This window comes from Megascapheus bottae, chromosome 4 (assembly GCF_031878675.1).
Source record: "Megascapheus bottae isolate mThoBot1 chromosome 4, mThoBot2.hap1, whole genome shotgun sequence".
NCBI lineage: Eukaryota > Metazoa > Chordata > Mammalia > Rodentia > Geomyidae > Megascapheus > Megascapheus bottae.
In genome coordinates, this window is record NC_143512.1 from 76,730,038 (window position 1) to 76,756,955 (window position 26,918).

A 26,918-nucleotide genomic window follows, 5' to 3' on the forward strand; every position below is an offset into this window, starting at 1 on the left:
ATAAGAGCTACATTTAAAAAGAACAGAAAAGCAACCCTCAAGAGTTCTACAGGAAAATGTTTCTTGCTTGCAGATGTGTTTGTTTGTGTGTGTACAACATGGGTGTTACTTCTCAGCCTCCTAAGTAGCTAGGATTACAGACATGAGTCAGTCACCCTTCTTCATGGAGACATTTGTGTCTCCATTAGACCTGGATTCTGGGTGGGTACCAGCACCTGAGCAAGATTCATGTTTTTTGGTGTTCCCATTATTCCATACTTTTACAACAGAGGAACACTCTATGTTGAAATGATATCATTTGAAGAGTTACTGGAGATATGAACAAATCTGTCTTTTCACTGTCAGGTCTGCTTTGAAGGTTATTATAGCTGTGTAATAATGTTTTTGATATTTCCACGTGGTTACTTTACAGAACAGTCAACTGAAAGGACATAGCCAATCCAGTAGTTTTTAGCTAGCAGCTTTCCTACCTGAATTATTCTACAAGGTTTATATAGAACCCATAGCTTTTATTGTCTCCTTTAATAATATGTTTTGTCACAACTTGTAATTTACTAGTCATAAATTGAATTACTCAAGAGGATTTTGTATAAATTTAAACTACACTTTAATTTTAGAATTTATGACCAAGGCTTATAAGACTCTTTAGGCTTGTGATGATTTTAAGACTGTGGCAACAAATTTGGCCATGCTATTTTGACAGGTGAAGGCAAAAATTTAAATTGTTATCTACATTACTTTAATGTGTTAAGTTGCTAGAGCATGCAAGGATTATGATGATGATGATGATGTATTTTGCGCCTGGCACTCAGTTAACCAAAAATAATCCATTCTGAGGACATTAAATGTGAGGGGGACATGCCTGGAATCTATTTCATCTAAGGTAATATGAGAGACAAAGCATTCTTGAAATACCTTTCCTTTTTGCTACCTTTGTCTCAATCAAATCCATATATGTCAAAAGAGTTGGGTCTCCCCTCCCCCCCTTTTTTTGCAAAGCAAATATTTCTTACTGCCGAAATACATCACTGGAAAATGAACTTAAGTCTGTAGTTTATCTTAACCATTTCAAAACATTTGTTAATAAGAGTCACTGCCATCAAACACAAACATGAGCTGCAATACTATTTTAAGAAGCAAAAGCAAGGTTTGGTTTTTCTAATTCTTTTCCCCAATTCATTGATGTTTGAATAAAAAAATCTGGATAGTGTTAAGGAACTCAAAAGTTCTTTGTTAATAAACTCCTAAGCTTGGAGGAGTTGGTTTGCCTATCTGATCCTGCTTCTTCAGCTGTGTGAAGGGAAGGAAAAAAAAAAAAAAGACAAAACAAACCCAATAAACCAGTGCTCTGGAAGGCAGCCGGCGGTGTCCGCCGCTGGAGTATTACATCAGTGAAAGCCAGCGCGGGTTTGCACAGACACAGGGCTGCACATGAATCCACGACTGCTCACAGCGCCCATCCGTCCGTCCGTCCGTCCGTCCATCCATCCCTCCCTCCGTCCGTCAGTCCGTCCATCCATCCGGAATCTCCCGCATGTGCACCGGTTCCCGTCCAGTTCTTTGCGAGCCAGCGAGTTTTATTTCACAAAGGACCTGGCCAAGGAGAGGTTTCGTGGGGCGGAGCAAGGTGCACTGAACCCCGAGTCCAGGGTGACACCTCGTCCCCGAGGTCATAGCAAGTTGTCCGGGTCATCACTGCAAGGGCCAAAGTGGCCAGCAAGGCACGGGATGCGGCGCCGGGGTGTGTTCTCGGGGTACCAGGCGGGTAAAGGACACCCAGACCTTCTGAGGCGCTTAGATGTGTGCAAATAGCCCGAGCCACCGCGTACAGCCGGCGACAGGGGACCCTGGGAGTGGCGGGGGGGCCACGGCGGGAGGACAAATGTTCGGACTGGCGGGCTCTGGGGACCCCGCGGAGAGGACGCTGAGCTCCAGGAGCGGGTTCGGGGTCGTGGCGGTTACATCCCCGCCCCCGCCCGGCCCGCTCGGGCTCGCCGGGGACCCCCGCGCCCGCCCCCTCCACCGCCGCCCCGCGCGCTCCGCTCCAGCCGCTGCGGCCGCCTTCCCGCTCCCCCGCCCCATAACGGCTTCGGAGCCGCCGGCCCCCGCCTCGACTCCCCGCGCTCCAGCCGCAGTGCGCGCCGTGGGGAGAAGGGTCCTCCGCCCCGGAACCGACGTGAGCCGCCCGGAGCCCGGCTGCGGAGGCGGCTGGGGGGATTCCCCACCATTTCGGCCGGCCCTCCCCGCCTCTCACCGCCGTGGGCGCCCCCACCCCGCAGCTGGCGCAGCGCACCCCGCCCCTGCCCGCCGCCCCGCCGCGCGCCTCCGCCCATCCCCACCGCGCGGCTCGCGCGCGCAGCCGAACTCGGCGCCGCCTCCATCAGAGCCGAGCCGGCGGCTCCAGCGAGCGGCCGCCTCCGCCGCCGGGCCCTCCGCGTCCCTCCCGGTCCCGCCCTCCGGCCCCGGCGCCGCGACCCCTTCCCTTCCAGCCGCCCTCCTCCCTCTTCTTCCGGTCTCCCGGCCGTCCCCGTGGGCGGCGGTGGTGGTCCGCGCCCGGCCCGCTGAGCCGGGCGGCGACGCCGGCAGCGCCATGAGCTTGGAAGGCAGCGTCGGCAGCGGAGCGCGTCGCGGGGCGGACAGCGGGGACATCGAGCCGCCGCCTCCGTCGGCGCAGCCCGGCGAAGCGGTGCCGCGGCCCCCGCCGCCCGCGTCCCCCGAGTGCGCGGCGGGGCCGGTGCGGCCCCCGAGGGAGGCGGCCCCGCGGCGCCGAGACGCGGACGAGCGTCCGCCGCCGCCGCCACCACCGCCGTTGCCGCCGCCTCTCGCCGGCCAGGACGCATCGGCGGCCGGCGACTCCGGGGAAGGTCAGCGGGGCCTCCCGGAGGCGGCGGCCCCCGAAGCGTCGGCTGGCCAGGGCGGCCCGGGGAAGCCCGAGGCGGTCGCGGGCCGGGAGGGCGAGCGGCGGGGCGCGGGCGATCAGCCGGAGACACGCTCGGTGTGCAGCAGCCGCAGCAGCAGCAGCGGCGACGGCGGCGGCGGCGGCAGCGAGCGGCGCGCGGGGCACCAGCACCACCAGCCCATCTGCAAGATCTGCTTCCAGGGCGCCGAGCAGGTGAGGCCCGCCGTGCGCGCCGGGCGCCGGGCGCCGGGCGCCGCCTCGGCCCGTTCAGCACCGCGGACAGCGCAGCGCGCCTGCGGACGGGGCCGGGGAGGGAGGGCGGCTGGGCACCCCTCGGTGCTTTGATGGTGGTCGTGCCAGAAGTGGTGCCTGAGAATTACTCAGCGGGTCTGGGTTGGGGGGGTTTCTGTAAATGAATTCCGAGGATCTTTTAGAACACAAACTGGAGGTGAGTCATGTCACCAGGAAGAAAAAGAGCAGGGCATTTCCTTATTCTCACTGATGAGAAACATTATTTTTTTTTACAACTCTTATAAAAGAAATAGGAAAAAAAAGAAGGCTTTTTAGCCCGTACCGAGTTTGATATTTTGTTACAAACACAGTTCTGAAATTATGACTATTATGTAGAAGCGCTTGCTCATAGGAAAGTCACCTTTTATAGGACAGGTAATGCATGTCTCTTGCAGATTTGGTGGTGGGTGAAAAAAAATTTAGGTTTAATATTTTTGAAAGTAAGGATATTGCATAAGATTGTGCAGGCACTCAGATATATAGGGCCCTAAGTCAATATTTATGATGCCACATTTGGGGGTGTGTAGAGGGAAAGCATAATGCTATGGCGAGCTGCTGTCCCGGATGCTGTGCATTTTTTCTTAAACAACGATTAAGAATAACTGCAGAGGAAACACATCTGACCATGCACTTAAAAGTTATTAAAGAGATTGAATAGTACAGCCTTCCCCTCAAGGGAATTGGGAGCTACATCTTGCAGACATTTCGTATGCTGGTAGAACATTTGTGCCCTAACTCTAAGCAATATCTTTGGAATAGTTTTAAGACTTGAGCTCCATTCCCATCAGAGGTATAAAATTTTAATTTGATTTTTTTTTCTCTCTGGGATAGGCTTGATGCCCGTATCCTTCTGGGTAAATGGCACCATTGTGTTTTTTAATGGAGACATAGTGACACATACTCATCTCGAGCTGTTTTCTTTTCAGGGTGAGCTCTTAAATCCCTGCCGATGTGACGGGTCTGTGCGGTACACACATCAGCTTTGCCTGCTCAAGTGGATCAGTGAGAGAGGTTCCTGGACGTGTGAACTCTGCTGCTACAGATACCACGTCATCGCCATTAAAATGAAACAACCTTGCCAGGTAGACACCTACGACTTCTGCTTCACCGGAAATAATTCTGTTAGCAGAGTCCACTTGAGTTATGACTCAGGATATTTTACGTAGGCTACGTTAGAGCATTTTATGCAAACTGCAAGTAAAAACCAAGATTTATAGAGCTTTGCTTTAAGAGAGCCGTAGATTTCTTTCTTAATCTGTGAAATTCAGAGGACATTTTAACCAAGCAGTTTAATAATTTGTTACTTAACTGATTAATTCATGACCATGTTATGCTCCTAAAAGGCAAGTTGGTAATGTTTCATATACAGCATTTAATCTACTATGTTATTTAGAAATTTTACACAGTTTATTTTAGTAATACTCCATTTATTTATACAAGCCCAGATGATCTCCACTTAGAGAAAACAGATGAGAGTAGAGTGGAACTGTAGTAAAGAAAATTTGGCTGAACCCATATGCTCTAGTCTGAATATTCTTTTCAGAGTCTTCTCCTCCAGACTTTCTTTTTTATATGAGATTTCTTCAAAGTTGAATTTTAGATCTTTTCATCCTGAATTCAATTACCTGTGGATGCAAAAATATTCCCAACACTTACTTCCAATAATATTACTGAAATTGTATGTATTTTTAAATTTTTGCATAAAATCATTAACACCAGTACCATAAGCCTTCAAATATCCTGAAAAAAATAGGCTTTTCTCACTATTTTTCTTCATATGATACCAATTCAAGTTGAGTAGGTTGGTAAAATATGAAGAAAAACCTCTTTAAGGAAAGCAGACTAAGAGATCTGATGGTGAATGAGGCTGCGATTAATCAGATGTAAACGAATAATACCAAAACAGAGGCAAGAAATATTATAGAAGGGAAAGGAAGAAGGAATTAAAACACTGAGAGCGAAAACTGTAATAATATCTAATATTCCCTGTTCTACCTCAGTTACCAAATTTGGATTGCGTTGAGAAAGATAACATGTGAAATGTTTGCAGAAATACTTGGAAACTGATTAATAATTTAACTGTCTTAGTTTGAATTTCATCACTTACATAGTTTACAGTTCATTTGCATCTCTCACAGTTAACTATTTTAAGATATGATTATCAGGCATGAATTGAAAACAGGAACGTTCTCAAGCTGACCCGAGGCTTGTAAATCATTTGGGAATAGAAGTATAATTCATGTCCCAGCACAGTGTTCAGAATCAGTAATTGGCTGAACGTCTTGGGTGTCAATTTACGGATCTCTTACAGTTGTCATGAGAAAGCATAGGATCATGTCCCAAGATCAGAATATTGTTACTGTATATAATAGTTTTACAAATAGAAATATGTGAGAAAGAAAGAGATGATATACTTCCCTTACTTTAGTGATAAGTCCAAAAAGAAGGCCCTGATCAGATGTTCGAGAGCTGAGACAGAATGCTAGACTTTTCAGATATTTAAACTTGTGGTCCCATATGTTAATTCTTTAAGATATTAGTTTCTAACCAAATGAGCAAGTCTTTGATATGACATTTTAACATAGGGATGAAAGAACAGAACAAAAATATCTGCCAATTGTGATCCTATACTAGTGTCTTTTGTCTTACTAAAAATTTAATAATTATTTTAACAGAAGCAATTGCTTAAGATGTATATGACTACTTTCCCCTTCTGAAATAATCCAAAACCTAGAACAAATCCAATTCTACTATCACCTTAGTGTTAGTTTTATTATGGCATTTATAAATGCTATCATCATCTGAAATATCTGAATATTGCATTGAACTTCAAAATAATATTTAGAAGTAATGTTGTTAAGAATGTGGTGCTAATGAGATAAGATATGCCAGAAATGAAAGGCACAAAACTTTTTTAGCTAATATAAAGCTTGGTACCTCAGGGGTTATTTCGTACTGGGTGTTGAATCCAGGGCCTCACAAATGTTAGACAAATGTTTAGCCACTGAACTAAATATTCTCCAAGCCCAAGCTTAATGTTGTTCATGAACAGAAATCAGTTATAAAATTCCCAAACAGTGGGTTCTTGTAGATGTAGTTTATTCTCAGATATAAGCAGGACTAGTTGTTTGGCCTTTCTATAATGGATGACAGATACCTGAGCATTCTCTCTGATTCTTAGTTTTCTCTCTTGTGAGTATGAGGCCAGAGTTAGAATTTATCACCTTCATGTTTCTCTGGCCTGGTAATAACCCACATTTTCACAGTGCAGAATCAGTCAGGAAGCTAGATTATGGTTCTATCCCTTACTACCCTAACTATAGAGCTGTCCCACAGCTGTAAGCAGGTTATTTCTTAGATGAAGAACAGAATAGAGAATAAATGATAGTATTAAGGGAAATAATTTGCTAAACACTAACTCTGTGCCAGGCACTGTTCTAAGTGTTTTATGTATATGGACACTAATATTTAATCTGTGTTATGTATCAGTAAGGTGAGGAATATTATTATCTCTGTTGACACAAAATGAAACTGAAATACAGAATGAAATGAAATCTATGAAGGAAATATCTAGTACAAGGCAAAGCTAGGATTCAAACTCAGTGAGTCTGGCTCCAGGGCCCCCGGTGTTAGCTACCATATTACCTGTTGTTTCTCCCTTAGTCATCTTGAAGTTTCTGGGTCCATCAGGACTTACCCCGTTTAAGCTCAAGACAAATAAGAATGGTTTCAGCCTGGTTATATCTTTTGCCTAATAGCAACAATTTCTTAAGATTTTGTTCACTGACTTTGGTCAAGTGGAAGTTCGTTGTCACAAGCAGCACCACAGGAAGCGGTGATAGAAAGCTGGTCTGAGTTGGAACATGCAGGATGGCTGACAGGTTTGACTCTTCTTGTCTGAGAGCTCAGCTGAGCTGCCGATTGGTGCCTCATTTGTTGTGCCATATGCTTGTGTGGTATCTGTGCTTTGGGAGTGTAGAAGTTTCAAGGCTCATCTTTGGAAACGATACAACTTCACCTTTGCTTCATTGGCTCATTTAAATCAAGTCATAAATCAAGTCATAGAACGAATTACAATTTAGTTGAAAGGAAAATAGATTCCACTTTTTAATTCCAGTCTTTCTCTTAAGGAGAGAGGCTTTTTTTTTTTTTTTGCAGTCACGGGGTTTGAACTCTGGGCTTGGGCACTGTCCCTGAGCTCTTCAGCTCAGGGCTACCACTCTACCCTTGGACCACAACCCCCCATCCCCTTTTCTAGTGGTTAATTGGAGATAAGAGTCTCTCGTTCTTTAGTGCCCTGGTTGGTTTTGAACTGCAATCCTCAGATCTCAGCCTCCTGAGTAGCTAGGATTACAGGTATGAGCCATTGCGCCCAGCCCAGTGAGAGTGGCCATTTCTTTTGGCCAGTCATGGGGCTTGAACTCAGGGCCTGAGCCTTGTGCTTGGACTTTTTCTCAAGGCTAAAGCTCTACCAGTTGAGCCACAGCACCACTTCCAGCTTTTTTTTTCCTATGTATGTGGTACTGAAGAATTGAACCTGGGCCTTGGGGCATGCTAAGCAAGTGTTCTACCATCAGGCCAAACTCCTTGCTGAGAGTGGTCATTTTTAACTCACCATAGGAATAGCTTTTATAGTAGCTTTTCCAAGCTGCACTGGTCTCTGAATTTGGTCCTCAGTCAGGTTGTCATGGACAACCTAATGACTTGATAACTGTTCCTTTCTCCTCTGACTCAAAGGAGGATTAAAATGTGTGGGAGACTCACTCTATCCATGTTGTACTTTTAGAAGTACTAATGTATAGAATATTATACATATTATATATTATATATGCTACTTATATATGTGTATATCACATAGGTACACAACGCTCCATATATATGCTATGCTTCTTATATGTGTGCATATATAGACTTATATCACTATATACATGTATATCACTATCATATACACTAAACTACCAATGCCTAAAGCGCCCTGGGACAATGACAGTGAAGGATAGGGTGCAGTAGCCAGGAAGCAGGTGCACATGTCAGGAATATGCTGCAAGAGAGGCGGAAACTTCTGCTTTCTCTGTTTGGACTTGGTCATTGGGTTCTAGACCTCTCTATCTCACTGGATTTCGGTGATGTTTAGCCTGTGACATGATTAAAAAGAAACCTGGCAGATGTATCCCCTACAACATTTTCAAAGCTTAATTATTATATCATTAGCAGCAGGAGTTAAGGCATTTGTAGTAATTAAATGCATCTACCTTCCTACTTACTTGAAGAATCTATATCATTTATTAGCATGAAATTCGAATCACAGTATTTGCTCCAAAATTAGCGAGATGGAAGAACATACAAAATCAAATTTACTTTGAGATTTTGGTGAAATTATACATGGAGTAAGCTCTATACCCATTTGTGAATGTTTCCTGTACTTTTCCAAGCTCTAGAGATATAGAGGTGCATATAAAGACATTCTAGGGAAAAGCTTAATCTTTCTACTGCCTACCGATAGAAATGGAAATGGAAAGTTGTCACTGTTAGAGAAACTACTTGACCTCTTTGGACCTCCACTGCCTCTGAAAAGGAGACATAGTAGCACCACTGTTAACCATTATCCCCAGTATACTAAGTGTACGGAAGTGTTTAGAGTGGTGTCTGGGACAGAGCAGGTGCCAACTTCTTCCTTTCCTCTGATCATTAGTCCTTCTTCAGTTTACTAAGAGAGGCACCTTCTGTTGCCACCAGCTAAGTGCTTCCTCTAATTATCTTATATGCAAAGAGTGAAATTAATGGCCCTAACTCCCATATCATTTTACCATACTTTTGGACAAATAATAGTTGTATATGTTTATAGTTTGAAGGAGATGTTCCAGTTTATGTGTACATTAGGAAATAGTTAAAGGAGGCTTGCTAGTATTTCAGAGATTAATAAGAACACCTTAAATCGTCTTGTCTTTTTCTTAAAAAAAAAGTGTTTTCACTTTTTGGGGGGGTGGTGGTTGTAGGGCTTGAACTCCAGGCTTGGGCTCTGTCCCTTGAACCACAGCACACTTCCAGTTTTCTGGTGGTTAATTGGAGATAAGAGTCTCACGGGCTTTCATGCCCTGGCTGGCTTTGAACTGCAGTCTTCAGATCTCAGCCTCCTGAGTAGCTAGGATCACAGACATAAGCCATCACATCAGCTGTAGTTATCCTGCTTGATGGTATTTCCTTTCCATCTAACCCCTGAAAATCACCAATCACCTTCTCCTCCCGCAAGCTCAACTTTCTGCAGTTTCTACATATGAATGAGATCATACGGCTCTTGTCTCTCTGTGTGTCTGTGCAGAGCACACTGCACGTAACATAAGATCCCCTAGGTCTATCTACATGAAAACAAAGAACATATTTTATGTTTCCTTTAAATCACTGGGTATTCCATTGTATCTACAAGGCATATTTTTTCATTTACTCATCAGTTGTGGAAACGTAGATTGTTTCTGATCTTGGCTATTGTGTCATTCTTTATGCTTAAAGGGTTTTTTTTTTAATTGCTTATTTTTTGGAGTGGGGAGTAGTTTATCTAAGTTTTGGACTAGATTGGTCTATCGTAAGTAAGTATAAATTAGCATTTTATAGCAGATGTAATGTGATAGAATAATCTCGGTGCCTTTAAGTATATTTACCACCTTCCCCCATCCTTCACTGTGGGTCTTAAGTACTTCCTGAGCCTTTTTATAATTGGAGTTATGAGATAGTTTTAAATGTAGCCAAGCACAGGAAAGCATGATTCAAGACCAAGAAATCGTGTTACTTTATGCCTTGAATCAGCCCCTGTTGGGTAGGGCATGTGAAACCTGTCCATAGATTTGGAGAAGGTTCCCAGATGCCTGGAGCTTTCACGGTTAGGCATTGCACAGCACATGACCATGTCTCCACTGCTCCTTCCTCCTCTTCTGTTACTTAGGAAGCAGAGGAAAGGTCTAGTGAAATCCTTGTGTCTTCTCTGTCTAGGGAAGGATTGAGGCTTTAACTTTTTCCATATACCTTTGCTTATATTAGGTCTCTGGCAATTTTTACAAGGCTGGAATTTTTTTTTGTTTGCTCTGGGGCTTGAACTCAGGGCCTGGGCTCTGTCCCTGAGCTTCTCTGTGCTCAAAGATAGTACTCTACCACTTGAGCCATGCTTTTTCTGAGTTGTTTATTGGAGATAAGAGTCTCCTGGGCTTTCCTGTCTGGGCTGGCTTTTGAACCGCGAACTTCAGATGTCAGCCTCCTGATTCGCTAGGATTACAGGAATGAGCCACCAGTGCCTGGCAGTTATAATACTTTTTATTGGTCTTTTCTTTCTGCTTTTCCTATAAATAGTTGTCAGCAACAGGTCCTTTCAGGACAGTAAGCATGACTGGAGAGTCTCCTAGGAAAGAAAGTGATAAGACCTTTGGAAATTTTGATGTGTATCATTAAAACTCTGAGATTCATCCTGATAGAGGAATTTGGCACCAACTGGGCTTGTCTTGGCTGGGTTTTGAAGGCGCAGCTGCCGGACCTGTTGGAAAGGCCCTGTACTCCTCAGTCTCCTAAGCTGGGCCCGAACACAGAATTTCTACCTGCCCACTCACTGGTGTTAGGCTGATGAAGCTGATGCACTACGGGAGCTGACCTGGTATTGAGTTGACTGAGACCTTGCAAACTTACTAAGAAATTGGAACACGCACTGTGCCAGCAATTGCACACAGGATGTGAAGCCAGGCAGGGCATTTGGCATTTTATTGCCTGGAATGTCCACATATGTGCAGCCTTGGGATGCAAAAGCCACCACTCTGTCCTTGCTAACCACTCTTGGTAGGTTTAATAGCAAATGAGCTGAAGGGAGACTTTTCGTGATGGAGTCTAAGCAGCTGAAAGACAGTTTTCAAAAGTAATATTTCAGTGTATATGCTGGCCTAGCTTAAAGGCAACTAAAAATGTCAAAGAACAAAGAACATGTAGCAAGACAATTTCCTAGCCTTAGAAATGGCTTTTGTTTTATTTGCCTACTCATTCTAAAAGCACATGAATCTGCAATTGACTCACTAGAAAAGATTAATGATTCTCTCTTGAATGAAATATGCAAATGACATTTGTGTACTACGGTAGTCATCCTGTTTACTGTGTTGGCTATGTGTATATTGATTGTGCAATTTGTCCCAAAGCCACATGCTTCCTTGACAGGGGGGAAAGGAGGTAGAGAACTGACTCTGTGCTCTGATGCTTCTTGCCTGCACAAGTGAGGCTGCAGACAATGTGCATATCCGTGAGTGATAGTGTCTAGATCATTCCACACACGTCTGCTTTACAACAGTAGCTCTAGCTCTTAAAGCGCTTCCCTTTTGACATCTTTTCTCTTCTTTGATGACCTCCAATCAGCTGCCTCTAGGAGAAGTAAAGAAGTTCCTGAGCAGAAATGGTTGGACCCTTTGGTTAAAGCAAACTAGGGTGGCAGGAAAATTGGTCAGTAGTTGTGTGGAGGAATGCTGCATGGTTCCATATGACTTTTCTTGATAACAGTATCTTACGGTTTCAATCAGAGCTCAGCACACCTCCTGTCTGAGTGGCCTGCTCTAAGGTGTTTTACACTCTGAGGGTTATTATAGCCGTTGTGTTTTGTAGAAGCCAGTCATAGACACCATATAAATGGCTGGGTCTAGCACAGCCTTTCTGACCAGTAATGAAACCTGTGATATTCAAAGAATGCTTTTCTTTTAAAGAGTCTTTCCCTACCACTTAGAAATGTAAACACCCATGAGCTACACCATCGGGGCTGTGACAGGACTTGGCCTGGCAGCATCTGGCAGTCAATGAAACAGATGGGGAGGCTGATACGGATTAAGGAATTTCATGACCTTTTAAATACTTTCATGAGTGTTTTGAGCATTTAGTGAATATTTGTGGTGTGAATGAATGGATGGATGATTCTAGCAATATTTCTGGAATCATGGCACTCATGTTCTATTTTCAGAGCGAATACATCTTCTTAAGCTAAATCACTCTTACTACTCACTGTGAACTTTTAACTCTTCCTTTGTTGTTGTTTTTGCTGCACCTGGGGTTTGAACTCAGGGACCCGAGTACTGTCTCTGAGCCTCTTTGTGCTCAAGGCTTATTGCTCTACCACTTGAGTCACAGTGTCACTTCCAGCTTTCTCTGAGTAGTTTATTGGAGATAAGAGTCTCACAGAATTTCTTGCCTGGGCTGGCTTTGAACTGTGACCGTAGATGTCAGCCTCCCGAGTAGCTAGGATTACAGGTGTGAGCCACTGCCACCCTGCTCAAGTCATTTATTAGTTGATCTTATAGTAATGCTATTCAGTATTTGTTTGGGCAAGGATATTCAGTTTTAAGACCCGAGCAAAAAGCTTAAAAGTAATACAGCAACCTATTTTTAAAAACCTAGGTATTACTTTTGTAAAAAGCTTCCAGTGAGACGTATCTATTCTTTGCAAAAATATAAAATGTCATGAAAAAAGACTCAGTATATGTGGAATTATCCACAGGTGACATACTTGCATTCTAGACATTGTCACTAGTTGAAGGGTTTCACATAGCATTTACTGAGGAAATCGGAATAATTTGTTAGAAATTTCACTGCATGATCGCAGGGCATGCGCTGCTAAGAATGCCTACTGGATATAATTTTTTTTGGTGTGAAATCTGACACTAGCTAAAGGAAACAAGGTGGATTTTTCTGATAAGTGATTTGTGTAGTTGTAACATAACTTCAGAAATGATTTTCTGCTGGTGAATATACTCCAATACAGATGTAACAGGGAATAGGCTATTTCCTCCTTGCCCATTTCCCGCCTTACCATCACATGTCACTCTGCTCTGATGTGGCTGATATTTTAGGAAAGAAACAAGGAAACTCAGCTTCCTTCTATCCTTGGGCCTTCTGTGACTAGGATGGGAATGGCTTGAAGGACAAAGTCAGAGTACATGGGACTCTTCTGGACTGCAGCAAATGGCAATTACAGTCGGTGAATGGGTAGCAGACTTAGAGGACTCAGTTAAGGATCCTTTCTTATCCTTGAATACTTGACAATGCGTTCTTTGTGAGCAAAGCTCACATTATACCAGATATATTGGTCTAGATCAGTGAAGTCTGTCACAAGTAGAAGAAGCTGTGTGTTATGCAGACAGGATCTTAGAACTATTTCTGCCTAGGAGAAGTCAACGAGGGAACTCGTAGAAGAGACATTTCTTGATCCATCCCACCATTGAGTGTATATGCTGTGAAACTTACATATAGTAAATAACCTACTGTCTTTCCAGCTTTATCTCTTTGAGTAAACTCAAAGATATATTCCACTTGAGGAATATATCTTTATTGGGATAATAGAGGCCCAATGCCTTCATGTGTGGTTTACTTTTGCTTCTCTTTTTGGTATGCCAAATATGTGCAAGTGGTCAAGAGTTTAATTTAAGCAAGAGCCTCCCCATAAGCTTCTAGCTCATTCCAGGAACCTTCTGTGCACTCTTTTTGTTATATATGGTCTTGCACTTGTGCCCAGATATCATCTATCTAGTCAATTAGTGTCATGATCCTGAGATACAAATGAGTTCACATGAACAGGAAACTAGTTCAGGAAAGTCACACAAGTTTGCTTTGGTTTGCTCTATCTGTTACAAAGAGATTTTTAGGAAGAACAGCTCTCACAAATATCAGAGCCTTTTATTTAGATTCCTATGAAAAAATATTTTGGAAACCATAGGAGGTACTTCTTCAAAAATAACTTGGGCCAGGTGTGGTGGCTCACACCTGTAATCCTTGCTACTCAGGAGGCTGAGATCTGAAGATCACAGTTCAAAACCAGCCCGGGCTTAAAAGTCTGTGAGACTCTCATCTCCAAGTAACTGTCAGAAAACTGAAAGTGATACTGTGGCTCAAGTAGTAGAGCAGTAGCCTTGAGCTAAAGAGCTCAGGGACAGCACCCAGGTCCAGAGTTCAAGCCCCATAGCTGGCAAATAAATGAATGAATGAATGAATGAATGAACAGGGATGCTTGAGGAAATGAAAAGGTCCTATGGCTACAAGACTGAGGAAGAGGAGATGCCACAGTGAATTAGCACTGAACCTTGCCACACAGGCAAGCACTGGAGTTTATGTATGTTTCCTGTTGAGAGTAGTAGGGGGGTATTGGAAGGTGTCAGGCAGGTCACAGTGATGGCAGGAAATGCCTCTGGTTGCTTTGTGCATACTGAACTGGAGAGAGGCAAGACTGAAAGTATAAATGCCATCAGAATACTCTTTGATGAACAAAAGGAGCACCACTATAGGTTATGCTAGGATTGTGGAAGCAGAGATGAGGAACAAACAGTGCATTTGACAATGCCTTCCAGTAGAAGCAATGTATTTTTCGTACTTCAAAATTTTGTTTCTGTAATTTATCAGTTATTCCATGTGTGTGTGTGTGGAGGCGAGGATCTTGAATTCAGAGCCTAGGCACTCTTCCTGAGGGGTTTTTTTTGTTTTTGTTTTTTGCTAAAGGCTAGTGCTATACCACTTGAGCTATAGCTTCACTTCATGCTTTTTACTAGTTTTTTGGCGATAAGAGTGTAATGGGCTTTCCTGTTCAAGCTGGGTTTGAGCTACAATCCTCAGATCTTAGCTTCGCAAGTAGCAGGATTGCAGGTGTGAACATCTGGCTATTCAATGATGATTTGATGTAGTTTTTGTTTTGTAATTTATTCAGTAGCATAGTACCTAAATTGACTGGAAGAAGGTTTTCCCAGCTTTTATCTTATTTTGGTCAGTCCTTTGCCCTGACCAGGCTGATGTGGTGAGTGTTGCTTAATATACTGAAGACCCACCATATTTTATTTTAAAAATCCAAATGGTTTGGAGTTCTGAATCTCATTTAGCCCCAGATGTTTTGGGGCTCATTCTGCTTACTTGACTGCAGTATTCTACAGGTGTCTGTTAGTCTAGTTGATGTGTTCTGCTGAGCATAGTTGGTTGACATTGTTGTTCATGTCTGTTTCCTTATTGATCTTCTGCCTAGTTTATAAGAAAGTGATTTAGCGTTCTAACTATTTCTGTGGACTTGTCTTTTTCTCCATCCAGCTTTATCCATTTTTCTTCATGTAGTTTTAGGCCTTGTTGGTAGGTACAAATACATTTTCTGTGTTTTTGTTTCTGTTTGTTTCTATTTCTTTTTGTTTCTGTGTCTTAGTCTATTCATGCTACTAGAAAGTATCTCAGCCTCGTTCATAAAAAAATACTAGAACTTTATTTCTCTAAACTTTAGAGGGTGGGAATCCAAGGTTCCAGCCTGCCCAGCTGATAAAGGCTCTGTCTGTGTCCAGGGTGGCATCCTGCTGCGACACCCTGACAGGAACAGGGCGGGCTGAGCGTTGTGTCCTGGCAGGGAGGCTCATCTGCTTCCTCCAGTTCTTATAAAAGTATTCGAATCCCTCACATGGGTACTCTATTCACATGATATAACCTCATCTTTTGAGCAATAATAATAGTGTTTAAAAGAAATTTGAGTAGTAATATACAATCATGGCTTTTGTAATACCTTACACTGGAGATTAAATCTCAGTATACTGATTTTTCAGATGAAGGAGCCCCCCCCCAATTATTCAAACCGTCCAACTCTAGCAACAAGTTCTGTCTTCTGTTAGTAAAAGTGCTCCAATTACCCTCAAGGTAGAGTTTGCATAGTTTATTCTTTTAATCTTTTTACTTTCATCCTACTTGGTCTTTGAATCTAAAGAAGGGCTTTTACTCACAGCATATGGTTGGAATATTAACTATAGGATTCTGGCTCTGCATGAAATTATCTCTAAAGTAGAGCCTGATGAAAATTAACAAGCATTCTGGAGATTGCTTTTGGATTAGGACATCAGTGTACTACAGTCTAAAATTCCACAGTCATTGTGAATATGTGCTGAATGTCCTTAATGAAATTGCCACAGAAATCTCTGTTACCAAATATATTTCTGCACTTGTCCTCCCCAGAATTTGTGAAGGAACTATTTTTTTCCCCTTGTTTTCCTTCCTCGCATCACCAGAGATCTGAAGAAGACAGGAAATTGTATGACTGGACCCCCATGCTTCTCTAGTAAATAGGAGATTCTTATCACCATTCCTATCTTGTCATTGACTTTTTCTATATCTCCAAGGCCTTCCAAGGTTCATGAAGTCATCTTGACACCATTAGCCTTTGTAACATAAGCCTTTTGAAAATTTGCCATATAACCGCCCACAGGGGTGAGATTATGTGAGAATCAGGGTAATGTAATTGAAAGGGCAATAGGCATACTGGGGATCAAGTTTTCAGCTCAGCCATTTACTAACCTGTGTGATCAACAATGATACAGGTATATTAATTTATTAATGTTTCCAAAGTGTTTGTCCGTTGGTAATCTCTCCATTGCTAGCTCCTAACCTTATGAGAATGAGACTTGCTGTATGTACAAGTCTGTCAGGTTTTGGACTGGCTGCGTAGCCATTTTTTTTTATCCCCTTAATCATCGAGTGTGTATTGTACTGTCAGGCACTACTCTAGGCAGGATAAACCCCCCAAATGACAAAACCCTGACCCTTTTCTTTCTTTCATATGTTCCGAAAGGACTGATAATATGTAAGTTACAAGTAAACTAGTCAATGAGTTAGTGATAAGAGGAAAAAATGGGGACATGTTGCTAAAACTTTAAACAGGGTGGTTGTGGAAAAACTCTTAATTTGATTGAAACAAAAATGTATACACACATGCATATAATCTCATAGAGATACGGTGTGCTAGTAAGTAGTTACCATAATTAGCTTTCTAACTTAATAATATTTAAGTGAGAATTTTTAGCTTTCTCTCAGTGAAATGGAAAAATCAATATGTATAGCCTATCATTTTATAATTTGTCAATGTCTTTACATCAATAATACCAATATATTAAAATTATCAGAGGCTCTGTTTTCTTGGTCTTCTTTTGTATTCAGTGCATTTTAAATGAACTCTCCAAACACTGGTTTTACAAGCAAGAATATAATGAGATAGATGCCAAGGGAAAAGGAACGTTGAAAGTTGATTCTGGATCCTAATGGCTACAAATGCTCACTAAGTCATTTACAAATTTTACTTACAGCACTAACAGTCCAATCTCCATACTTCTAAAAGGATTAGAATCTTAAATAGCAAAATTTATATGTAATAAATTATCTCTAGGATTTGAATTATTTTCAATATTTATTTTCAATATTTATTTTCAATATTTATTTTCAATATTTATTTTCAATATTTATTTGAATAAATGTAGAGATAACAAAACAAGTGTAAAACTAATGTTGCTTCTATTTTCTCCTCGGACAAGTTTAATTTTTCTATTCTGAGCACACAGAATCTGTGATGGATTGTTCTGAAGAGAAACTACATCATCCTTACTGAGTGTCATCTAGAAACTAGGCTGTTTGGAGAATGAATGTCTGTGGCTGCTGAAATGCTCAAGATAGTGTAATTGCAAGACAGTGAAGTGGCTTGCTCCTGAACTGGCCACTACAAAAGACTTCAATGACTGAATGAGGGGAAATGTCTTTTATATGGTTCTTGGAGCTATACAAATGGATATTTTGGACTCCCAAACTCATTTGGAAATAAATGGCTTCTATTTACCAGGGCAGTAGAATACGGGAAAGCCCATAGTTTTTGAAATCGCTACCATTGGAGGGGACATGAATATAAACAAGTTTTGAGGGTGAACTTTCCTTCCTCTCCTTCAGAAAACTTTTAGTAATAGATATTGTGCTTGAGCTTATGGTGGTTAGTCAAGAGAAATGGAATAATCACCTCCCCAAATGTAATAAGAAACTTTTTATGTGCAACTTAAAAAGTTTAGCTCTCAAGGGGCTAGATTATGAAGAGGATTCTGTTCAGAAGAGCAATTGGTCTTTCCTGGGGAATAAGATGATACATTTATGAACTCAAGCAGGACAATGGATCTTAGGAAAAACAGTCCCCATGGAGTCCTCTGATTCTCCTGTGTGTGGTTGATTGTTTTAATAGTGCTAAAAGTTTAAAACCTGTCAAAGAAAGTCATAGGAATTTTAGAACAAGAGTTCCATGTGCTGATGCAGTGTCCCCTTTCCTGGTGACATGTCAGAAGATCTTCATTGTGCAACCCCGCCCTCTAGTGTTCACAGGAACTACAGTTAAATCCTTGGACTTTTTCTGACTCTTGAGTGTCCCGTTGCACTGTAGCAGAGGTACTTGTATACTTCATTTCATTGCAAAAATTAATTAGGCTCAGATTCCATTTATTTACGAAGTGTTTTTATTTGTTACTACTCATTTAACTTGTTTACAGAAAGGTATCAGTGTTTTTCTATTTTCTTAGTTAAAAAAATTTTTCAACAGCCCATTTCTGTTTTCTTTATTCCACTTTGAAGTTTTTGAGGGGGAGTTAATCTTTATTCTGTTCTGAATTTTGAAATAGAAGTTTCTTAAGTAATTTAAGAAGATAAAGCGTAACAACTCAAGCAGAATGTTAAAGTCTTTTAAGCTTTAATGAGTTCATTCAAGTTTGATTTTTCATTGTATTTCTGGGTGCAGTATTTTTATGTAGAAGATAATTAGCTCATACTGTTCTCTTCAGATATTTGTAACATATTGATGATGAATTAATTTAGATATTGTTGTGAATCTGTTTTAAACAAGCCATGCATTATGGCCTCATTTATGGAAAAGCAAATGTTGAAATTTAGTTACAGGAACAAGAAACAGTGATCACATATTTAATTTTTCAAAGAGGGATTTTTACTTTGCTTAGGGCAACATTTTTAGAGAGAATTAGATGAGAAGTCATTTCTATGATGTAAAACTTATGAAGTATGTTTGAAAATGAGGTTTTTAATTACTAGCGATTGTTTTACTAATGGCAAACCATCTTGCTTGAGGGAGAAATTTTTTTCCAGGCAGACTAAATCCTTAGTTAACAACTAGCAGAACATTAATTAAGCTGTATCCCACTGTGCAAGGGGTGTGTGGAGAACAGTTTCCCCCAGCTGCTGGTAGACCTCCAGGATTGGCTCTGTACCCTTGGAAACAACTGAGAAATCACCAAGCTGGGGGGGTGGGGGACGATGTGAATAACTTTATTTTCTAAATAAGAAATACAATTCTACTTTTCAGCTGCAACACACATTTCAAAAACCATTAATAGTTTCAATTAGACAACTGTTCTTTGTTTTCCGGCCAAACGTGCTGACTCGGTTGCTATAGAGAAAACATGACCTGTAACTCAGTGGAAGTGGGTGATTGGTGCAGGTAGCTGGGGAGAACTCGTAACACTGTCCCAGCCTTCCTGCTTGACTAGCTCTATATAATATAAAGAACTACTGAGAAGCATAGCAAAAGACGAATGGTTTTCTCTATCAGAGATAAGCACTTCAACGCTGTGGTTTTCAAGAGGGCAGGGAGAGGTGGACCTTTTAGGAACAGAAAGCTTCTATTCAATGATGGCATTAAGTGGATTGAATTGACTTAAATAACGACTTCAAGATAAGCCATCCCATTTTGTTATTACTGAGTATATTTGTTGTGCTTTTGTTTAGGCATTTAAAACTAATTGTTCTACATGGTCAAATTTGTCGTGTTCAGCAGGATGTTTTGAAATACGTATACTTTGGCAAAGACTGAATGAACCCAGCCACGTGTACTGCTCACAGTACAGGTGTCCTTTGGACACTACTTATCAGGGCTTGGAGTTTGGCCTAGTGGTAGAGTGCTTGCTTAGCATGCGTGAAGACCTGGGTTTGATTCCTAAGTACCACATACATAGAAAAAGCTGTAAGTGATGATGTGGTTCAAGTAGTAGAGCTCTAGCCTTGACAAAGCCTAAGGACGGTGCTCAGGCCCTGAGTTCTGTCCCCGGGACTGGTTAAAAAAAATCTAGTCATCAGCTATCTTCAAGGACACAAGATGCTGTTACTAACTGCAGCTTCTGTGCTCACAATGGTTCTCTTAACTTTCTCTTCCTATCTGAAATTCCCTTGACCAATAACTCCTTATCCCCAAGCTCTGGGTGGACATCATTTCATCCATACCCCCAAACTTCTAATAGATGTTCTCATCAGAACTGTGCTAGGATGAATGTCCATTAGTGTGGTTGGCTAGTACTCAGTTTCCATAACCTCATAACTATGGAAATCACACATAATGAGTTATTTAATAAATTGAGTGATTAATGTGGCATAAAAGTAATATTTTGGTCATTTTGGGGGGGTTGGTCATGGAGCCTGAACTCTGGGCCTGGCACTGTCTCTGAACTCTTCAGCTCAAGGCTACCAATCTGCTACTTGAGCCACAGCACCACTTCTGGTTTTCTGGTGGTTAATTGGAGATAAGAGTCTCATGGACTTTAGTACCCGGTCTGGCTTTGAACCACGTTCCACAGATCTCAGCCTCCTGAGTAGCTAGGATTATAGGTGTGAGCCACCAATGCCAGCATTATTTGGTCATTTTAATTTTTATTTTCCTGTCTGTAGTAAGGTTGAATATTTTTTAATTCTGTGCTTGAAAAGTGTGTGTGTGTGTGTATGTGTGTGTGTGTGTGTGAATTCTGTGATATTTTATCTGTTTTTAATTGAAGTCAGGCTTATTAAAATTGAAATGCACATAAATATTATTACAAACTTGTCTTTTTAAACCTTGGTTGTTATTTTGTCCATTATTTGGTGAAACTTGATAATGTCTGTACCTGTGACCACATGTGCCACCAACTGTGTTGGATGAAGTGTTTGAAGTTGCATTAGATTTAATGTTAAGATGGCTTTCTCTCCTTCTTGCAGAATTCCTCCAGTTCCTAAGGTTAAGCTAACATAGTTGTCACAGCCATATCTACCCAAACCGCTTACATCACTTCACTGACCTTACCACACCCAGGGTGGAAAACGGAAAGGCTAGACTTTCCCTCTTTCATGGAAGTGTCAGCTTTGGAAATGCTGTATGTTGTCAGAGTCCAGCCTCCTCCTGCAGTACTGTAGCAATATTACATTCACACATCTCACATTGTGTGTGATCCGGATGGCACCGTGGTGCTTCATCACAGTAACAGGTAGAGAAATACATTCAACTCCAAGACAGCACCGCTCTCTGCAGGTGCGTGGAAAGCACCTGGAGCCTCTCACTGGCACATCTTAATAACTTAATAGATTTATTCTCAGCCAAACAGAGGATTTAGAAACAACAACAGTTCCTGCAGTGGGATCCACCAGGGGATTCCCTACTCATAAACAGGGAGAGGTGATGAAATATATTGGCTCTGCTTGTGCCTCTGATGGGGGAAAGAGTTGGACATCTGAGTCTGCTGGTAGGCAATCTTACACATCTGTTCCTCCCGTCTCAGGAGTTCGTGACAAACTGGATGCTGACAAAAGGTGGCTTACTTTCTTATTTAAGGCGAATTAACAGAGTTTGAGATGATTTGTGACATGGATCTTGATAAGACTTATTATTCTTATTCCACAGATGTTTGCAGGAAACAGGTTTTAATTATATTTTTGAAACTTGGCCCAGGTACTTGGAACAAATCTCATCTTTTGACAGAAACAGCAGTTGTTAGACAGGTGGGTGGGCCAGTAGGAACTGGTTTGTTTTATGGCCTTCGTAAGTATACCAGTTTCTGCACATGCATTGTGGTAGACTCAAATCTTGTATGTGGCTAAAGCCTGAGAGAAGCAGTTTGAAAGAAGAAAGGCCTTGGTTCAACTCATTTTAGTCTAAGGTCAGCTCAGCTGGTGGCTTTTTACCTGAGATAAGCAGAGCATCATGGTGGCTGGACCATGTGGTGAAGACTGCTCACCTCACAGTGGCCAGGAAGGACAAGCTGTGTCTTCCCAGTGACCCAGTTCCCATAGCCAGCCCAACATCTGGAGCTTTCTGCCACCTCCCAGGGCTGGCTGTTCCCCCAGCTGCTAACAGCCTTCAGTATGTGTCTGCAGGGGGCATTTCACATTTAAACTGTAGCACCATTTATTCATGACAGGATGGGGGTAGAATGGGAATGAAAATATAAAGCTCAGCTAAAAACCTCTTCATGTGCAATGGAGGAAATACAACTATTAATGCTAGAATCACACTGTGCATATCTGTGTCACCACTGCTTCTCTGAGGTAGTTCTGGAAATGCTAGTTAGGAAAGAAAAATAATTCACCTACGTGCCTTTTCTCTGCACTTGTATGAGCAGAGACTTCTGCATTGTTTTCACCTCAAAATGACAACAATGCAAAACAAAACTGCTTTTCTTTGCATTTTTAGGGGGGTTAAGAGGAAGGTTGTTTTCCTTGCACATGTTTTCTGGCAGTGTTAAGGCAAGATATGTGGTATTTATTCTTGGTGATAAGGGGAGACCTGGAGGGAAAAATTCTGATGGATGTTATTTATTTATTTAGTTAGTTGGCTGTGGGGCTTGAACTCTGGGCTTGGGCACCATCCCTGAGCTCTGACAGAAACAGAATTTAGGGAAGGGGCTGTCAGTGTAGAAAAGGGGGACAGGACACTTAATCAGAGAGGAGATAAGACACTTGAGCTCCCAGGACAACTGGAAGCTGAAGACCTTCCTTTTATAGAAATACTTTATTGTAAAGGTGGTGTACAGGGGGCTTACGGTTGCTTAAGTGAGGTAATGAGTACATTTCTTTTTTTTCATATGTTTTTTATTGTAATTAATAGAAGGGTTACATTATATTCACCAGATGGAAGGTGCATTAATTCACATACATTGATACCCTTTCTCATGTCTTGGTCCCCATTTCCCTCCCCATGAGTACATTTCTTTTTGAGTGTTCCTCCCTCCCTTCTTGGCCCTGCTCCCCTCCCTCCACCTTCCCTCCTGTCAAGTTGTAAGGTCATTTCCAACACACTGTGAGTATCACTGTGCTGTTGGTTCACACTTTATCCCATCAGTTCTGTGATTGCCTTTCCCATCCCCAAATCAAATAATAGTCATCACAAGGAATAGACCAGAGGAGAAAAAAAAGGAAGACAAAAGAAACTGCAAACAGTACATTGAAACAACAATAACAGTAACCTCCTTTGTTTTCATATCATGGCGTTCATTTTGATTGGAGTTCATTTTATATGGTCATATGTATGTAGACACTGGGCTCATGTAGTCGAGGTAAGAGCAGATACCCTGAAAATACTACAGGAAGGAATAGGGGAAACATTAGGCCTCCTTGGCACACGTGCAATCTTCCTAAATAAAGATCTGGAAACAACAAATCAAAGAAAGGCTAGATAAATGGGATTGCATTAAACTGCAGAGCTTCTTTATGACAAAGGACATAGCTAGTAGGATAAATAGAAAGCCCACAAATTCAGAAAATATCTTCACTAGCTATACAACAGACAAGGGCCTCATACACTAAAATATACGTAGAGCTAAAAAACTTTTTTTTTTTTTTGGTTGGTTGTGGGGCTTGAACTCTGGGCCTGGGCGCTATCCCTGAGTTCCTTAGCTCAAGGCTATTGTCCTATCCCTCGAGCCACAACAGCAGATCCTCAGATCTCAGCCTCCTGAGTAGATAGGATTACAGGCGGGAGCCACCTCGCCTGACTCCCACCTTTCTTTTTTAAGAGGTTCTGCCATAGAGAGTGTGGTTTAACAAGGGGCAGAGGAGATTTGTAATCTCTTCACCTTTACATGCTTTGTTTCCATGGACAGTTTTTTAGGAGTACTTTTATTTACACATATTATTTGATATTTTCATACATGCAGACAATGTCTCCTGATCAAACTTGTCTGCTTATCACTCTATTTCATACCCCTTCCCTCCTCCTTAAAACAATTTCACAGAATTTTGTTGTTCTATTTTTATTAATGTACATAAAATACTTGGATCATATTCACCTTCCATTATCTCCTTTCCCCTTCTCCCATCCCACTGGTACCTCCCTCACAATGGAATCGGTTGTCTTGTTGTTTTCACTGTTGAACTTCTTTTTTCATGTATCTCTTGGGCACTTGTACTACTTTGAGAATTGTCCTTTGGTTCATTTGCCCATTTACTAACTGAGCTGTTGATTTCATTTTTGTTTTGATTTCTTCTCTGTTATGTCCATTCCTCCACCACAGGCAGACCATAACCACGCTTTGTCCCTCATGGTTCCCCATTGCAAGGGTCTTGCGTGGAGCCCCACTGTGGGACTGTGTCCAATAACCCTGTTTGGGTCATGTGCTACCTTGACAATGGCACTCTTAAGTCTTGGTACATTTCCTGAAACTTCTGCTTGTCGGGTCTGGGTTGTTGATTCTTTGGGAATTTAATTTTTTGAGCTCCCTATATACCCTGGCTATTAATCCGTTATCAGACACATAGTAAAAATGTTCTATAGGCTTTTTCAGTCTAGTGACTTTCGTTGTGCAGAAGCTTTTTCTTTTTCTTTGCCAGTCCTGGAGCTTGAACTCAGGGTCTGGGCACTGTCCTTGGACACATTTTGCCCAAGGCTAGCACTCTGCCACTTGAGCTACAGTACCACATCCGGCCTTTTCTATGTATGTGGTACCAAGGAATTGAACCTAAAGCTTTGTGTATCCTAGATGAGTACTCTACCATTAGTCTACGCCCCTACCTCAGAAGCTTTTTAATTTGATGCAAGCCTATATTTCAATTCTTGTTCTTATTTGCTGAACTATTATAAATTTGTTCAGGAAGTTATCGTGTATGTTTTACATTCCAATATTGTCCCCCTTTTCCTGTCTTAGTTTTGCAGTTTGAGGTCTCCTATTACATCTTTGATATATTTTGGTATTAGTACAGAAGGAGAGACTGGGATCTAGTTAGAGTCTTCCACATGAGAATATCCACTTTTCTGACACCATTGCTGAAGAGACTATCTCTCTATTTCTGTTAGTGTCTGCCTTAGTTTAAGTCTAGTTGTTTTTTTTTAATCCATACAGGGTCTTGAATTCAGAGCCTAGGCACTGACCCTAAGCATTCTTTTTTTTAACTTTTGTTCAAGACCAGCACTCTACCACTTGAACCCTATCTCCCCTTTTGACTTTTTGTCAGTCTCACAGATTTTCCTGCCTCAGATCTCAAGAGTCCTGAGTTGCTTAGGTTATAGTCATGAACATACTAGCATGTGGCATTTAGGTACTTTTTTTTTCCTTTAAAAAAAACAAAGAGGCCAGGAGTTTGGCCTAGTGGTAGAGTGCTTGCCTAGCATGCACGAAGACCCGAATTCAAGTCCTAGGTACCACATACATAGAAAAAAAAAAGCTGAAAGTGGTGCTGAGGCTCAAGTGCTAGAACTCTAGCCTTGAGAAAGTCCAAGGACAGTGCTCAGGCCCAGAGCTCAAGACCCTGGACAGGTAAAACCAAACCAAAACAAAAGCCCCCAAAACAAAGCAAAACAAAACAAAATATCCAAGCTAGAATCTCCAGTTGTTTCCATTTATATCTAAACTCCTAACATTGTACTAGCTAGACTTGCACTATCTGGACTTGCTAAACCGCCTTTCATAGTGTCTCCTGGTTGGAAGTTAAAATTGACATTATTATCTTTCTTCTCATAAACTGAAAAACTTGTGCCACAATCTGAAAACTTGGAAGCAGTTTATCCCATGCTCTTCTGCTTCTCATAACCTTTCATATTAGAACTTTGAGCTCTCTTCTAGTTTCTGGTCTAAGAACTGAAAACACCCTGGGCCCCATAAACTCCAAACCTGTAGTAACACAGAGCTTGAGAATGGTGTCTGGGACCTTGTGTCTGGAAGTCATTTCCCTCTAGTCCAAAGTCATGAAAACCCCCACAGAGTCGTGCACAGCAGTCCGCCGCTCTGGGAATACTCTGTCTGAAACCATCCGAACTGGAAAGGGGAAATCAAGTGCTTTTAAGAAATGAAAGCCTGAAACTTGTATTGTTTATTTTTCATTTTAGCAGGAGCTGATGGAGGATGGATATCAATTTCCATGAGCTGGATGGCTTGATTAAAATAGAGACCATCAGTGCAAGAGGCCAGTAGGATGCTACCTGCTCTTTATTTTGATCAAATAGAAAGAAGAAAGGGCCTCAGAGAATTTCACCAACTTGTGATGAGGAATTGAATGTCAGTTGATTTTTTTAGTGATAGCTTAGTTTTTACTGCCTTTGATAGCTATTTTAAGATTTGATTTAAAATGCTCATTCACTGAGCAAAACAGGATGCTGCATATATGGAAGGCAGTAGTTGTGAGTAATACATTGGAACTAGGCACTCATGATTTGAAATGCTTTACAGAAAAACATCTCTGAAGTTCAGTTCATAAAAAAAGAGAAATTTTTATCTATTTGCTTTGGACAGACATAGCCAAGGAGTGGAAGAAAGGTTACTGTACAGCAGCAGCATTGGTGTGTCTCATATTTTGTGAACAGTGAAATGTGGGGAGGGTGAATCTGGTAGGAATGGTCCAACATCTTTGTGCATTTATCTGGATCAAAGCAAGGACCAAAATACTTGTATGTTTTCCAGAAGTCCACTTGTATCCATATCAACAACCTTCCCAGCATACATCATCTTATATAATATGCGAGGGTTTTACTCTATAATCAAAGTTTGGGTTTTTTTTCTTTCATATTAGTCTGCTTGAGTTACTGTGACGAAACATATTGACTCGAGGTCTGAACCACAAAAATCTAATTCTTAGAGTTCTGAAGTTGAGGAAGTACAACCATGGTCTGTGTGCCAGCTGATTTGATTCCTGGGAATTAGCTTGCAGATGGCTCACAGAGTAGGGGTGC

General features: G+C 41.7%; 1 protein-coding gene across 1 annotated transcript in view; it reads left to right on the top strand.

The window, feature by feature from the left end:
• Positions 1-2,333: 2,333 nt before the first annotated feature.
• Marchf11 (membrane associated ring-CH-type finger 11) overlaps positions 2,334-26,918 on the top strand; it is a 69,120-nt gene continuing 44,535 nt past the window's right edge. Inside the window, exons 1-2 of the mRNA XM_090331181.1 lie at positions 2,334-3,112; positions 4,117-4,272. Of these exons, the coding sequence (XP_090187307.1) occupies positions 2,591-3,112; positions 4,117-4,272 (678 nt within the window). The 5' untranslated portion in view covers positions 2,334-2,590. The remainder of the gene's footprint in view (positions 3,113-4,116; positions 4,273-26,918) is intronic.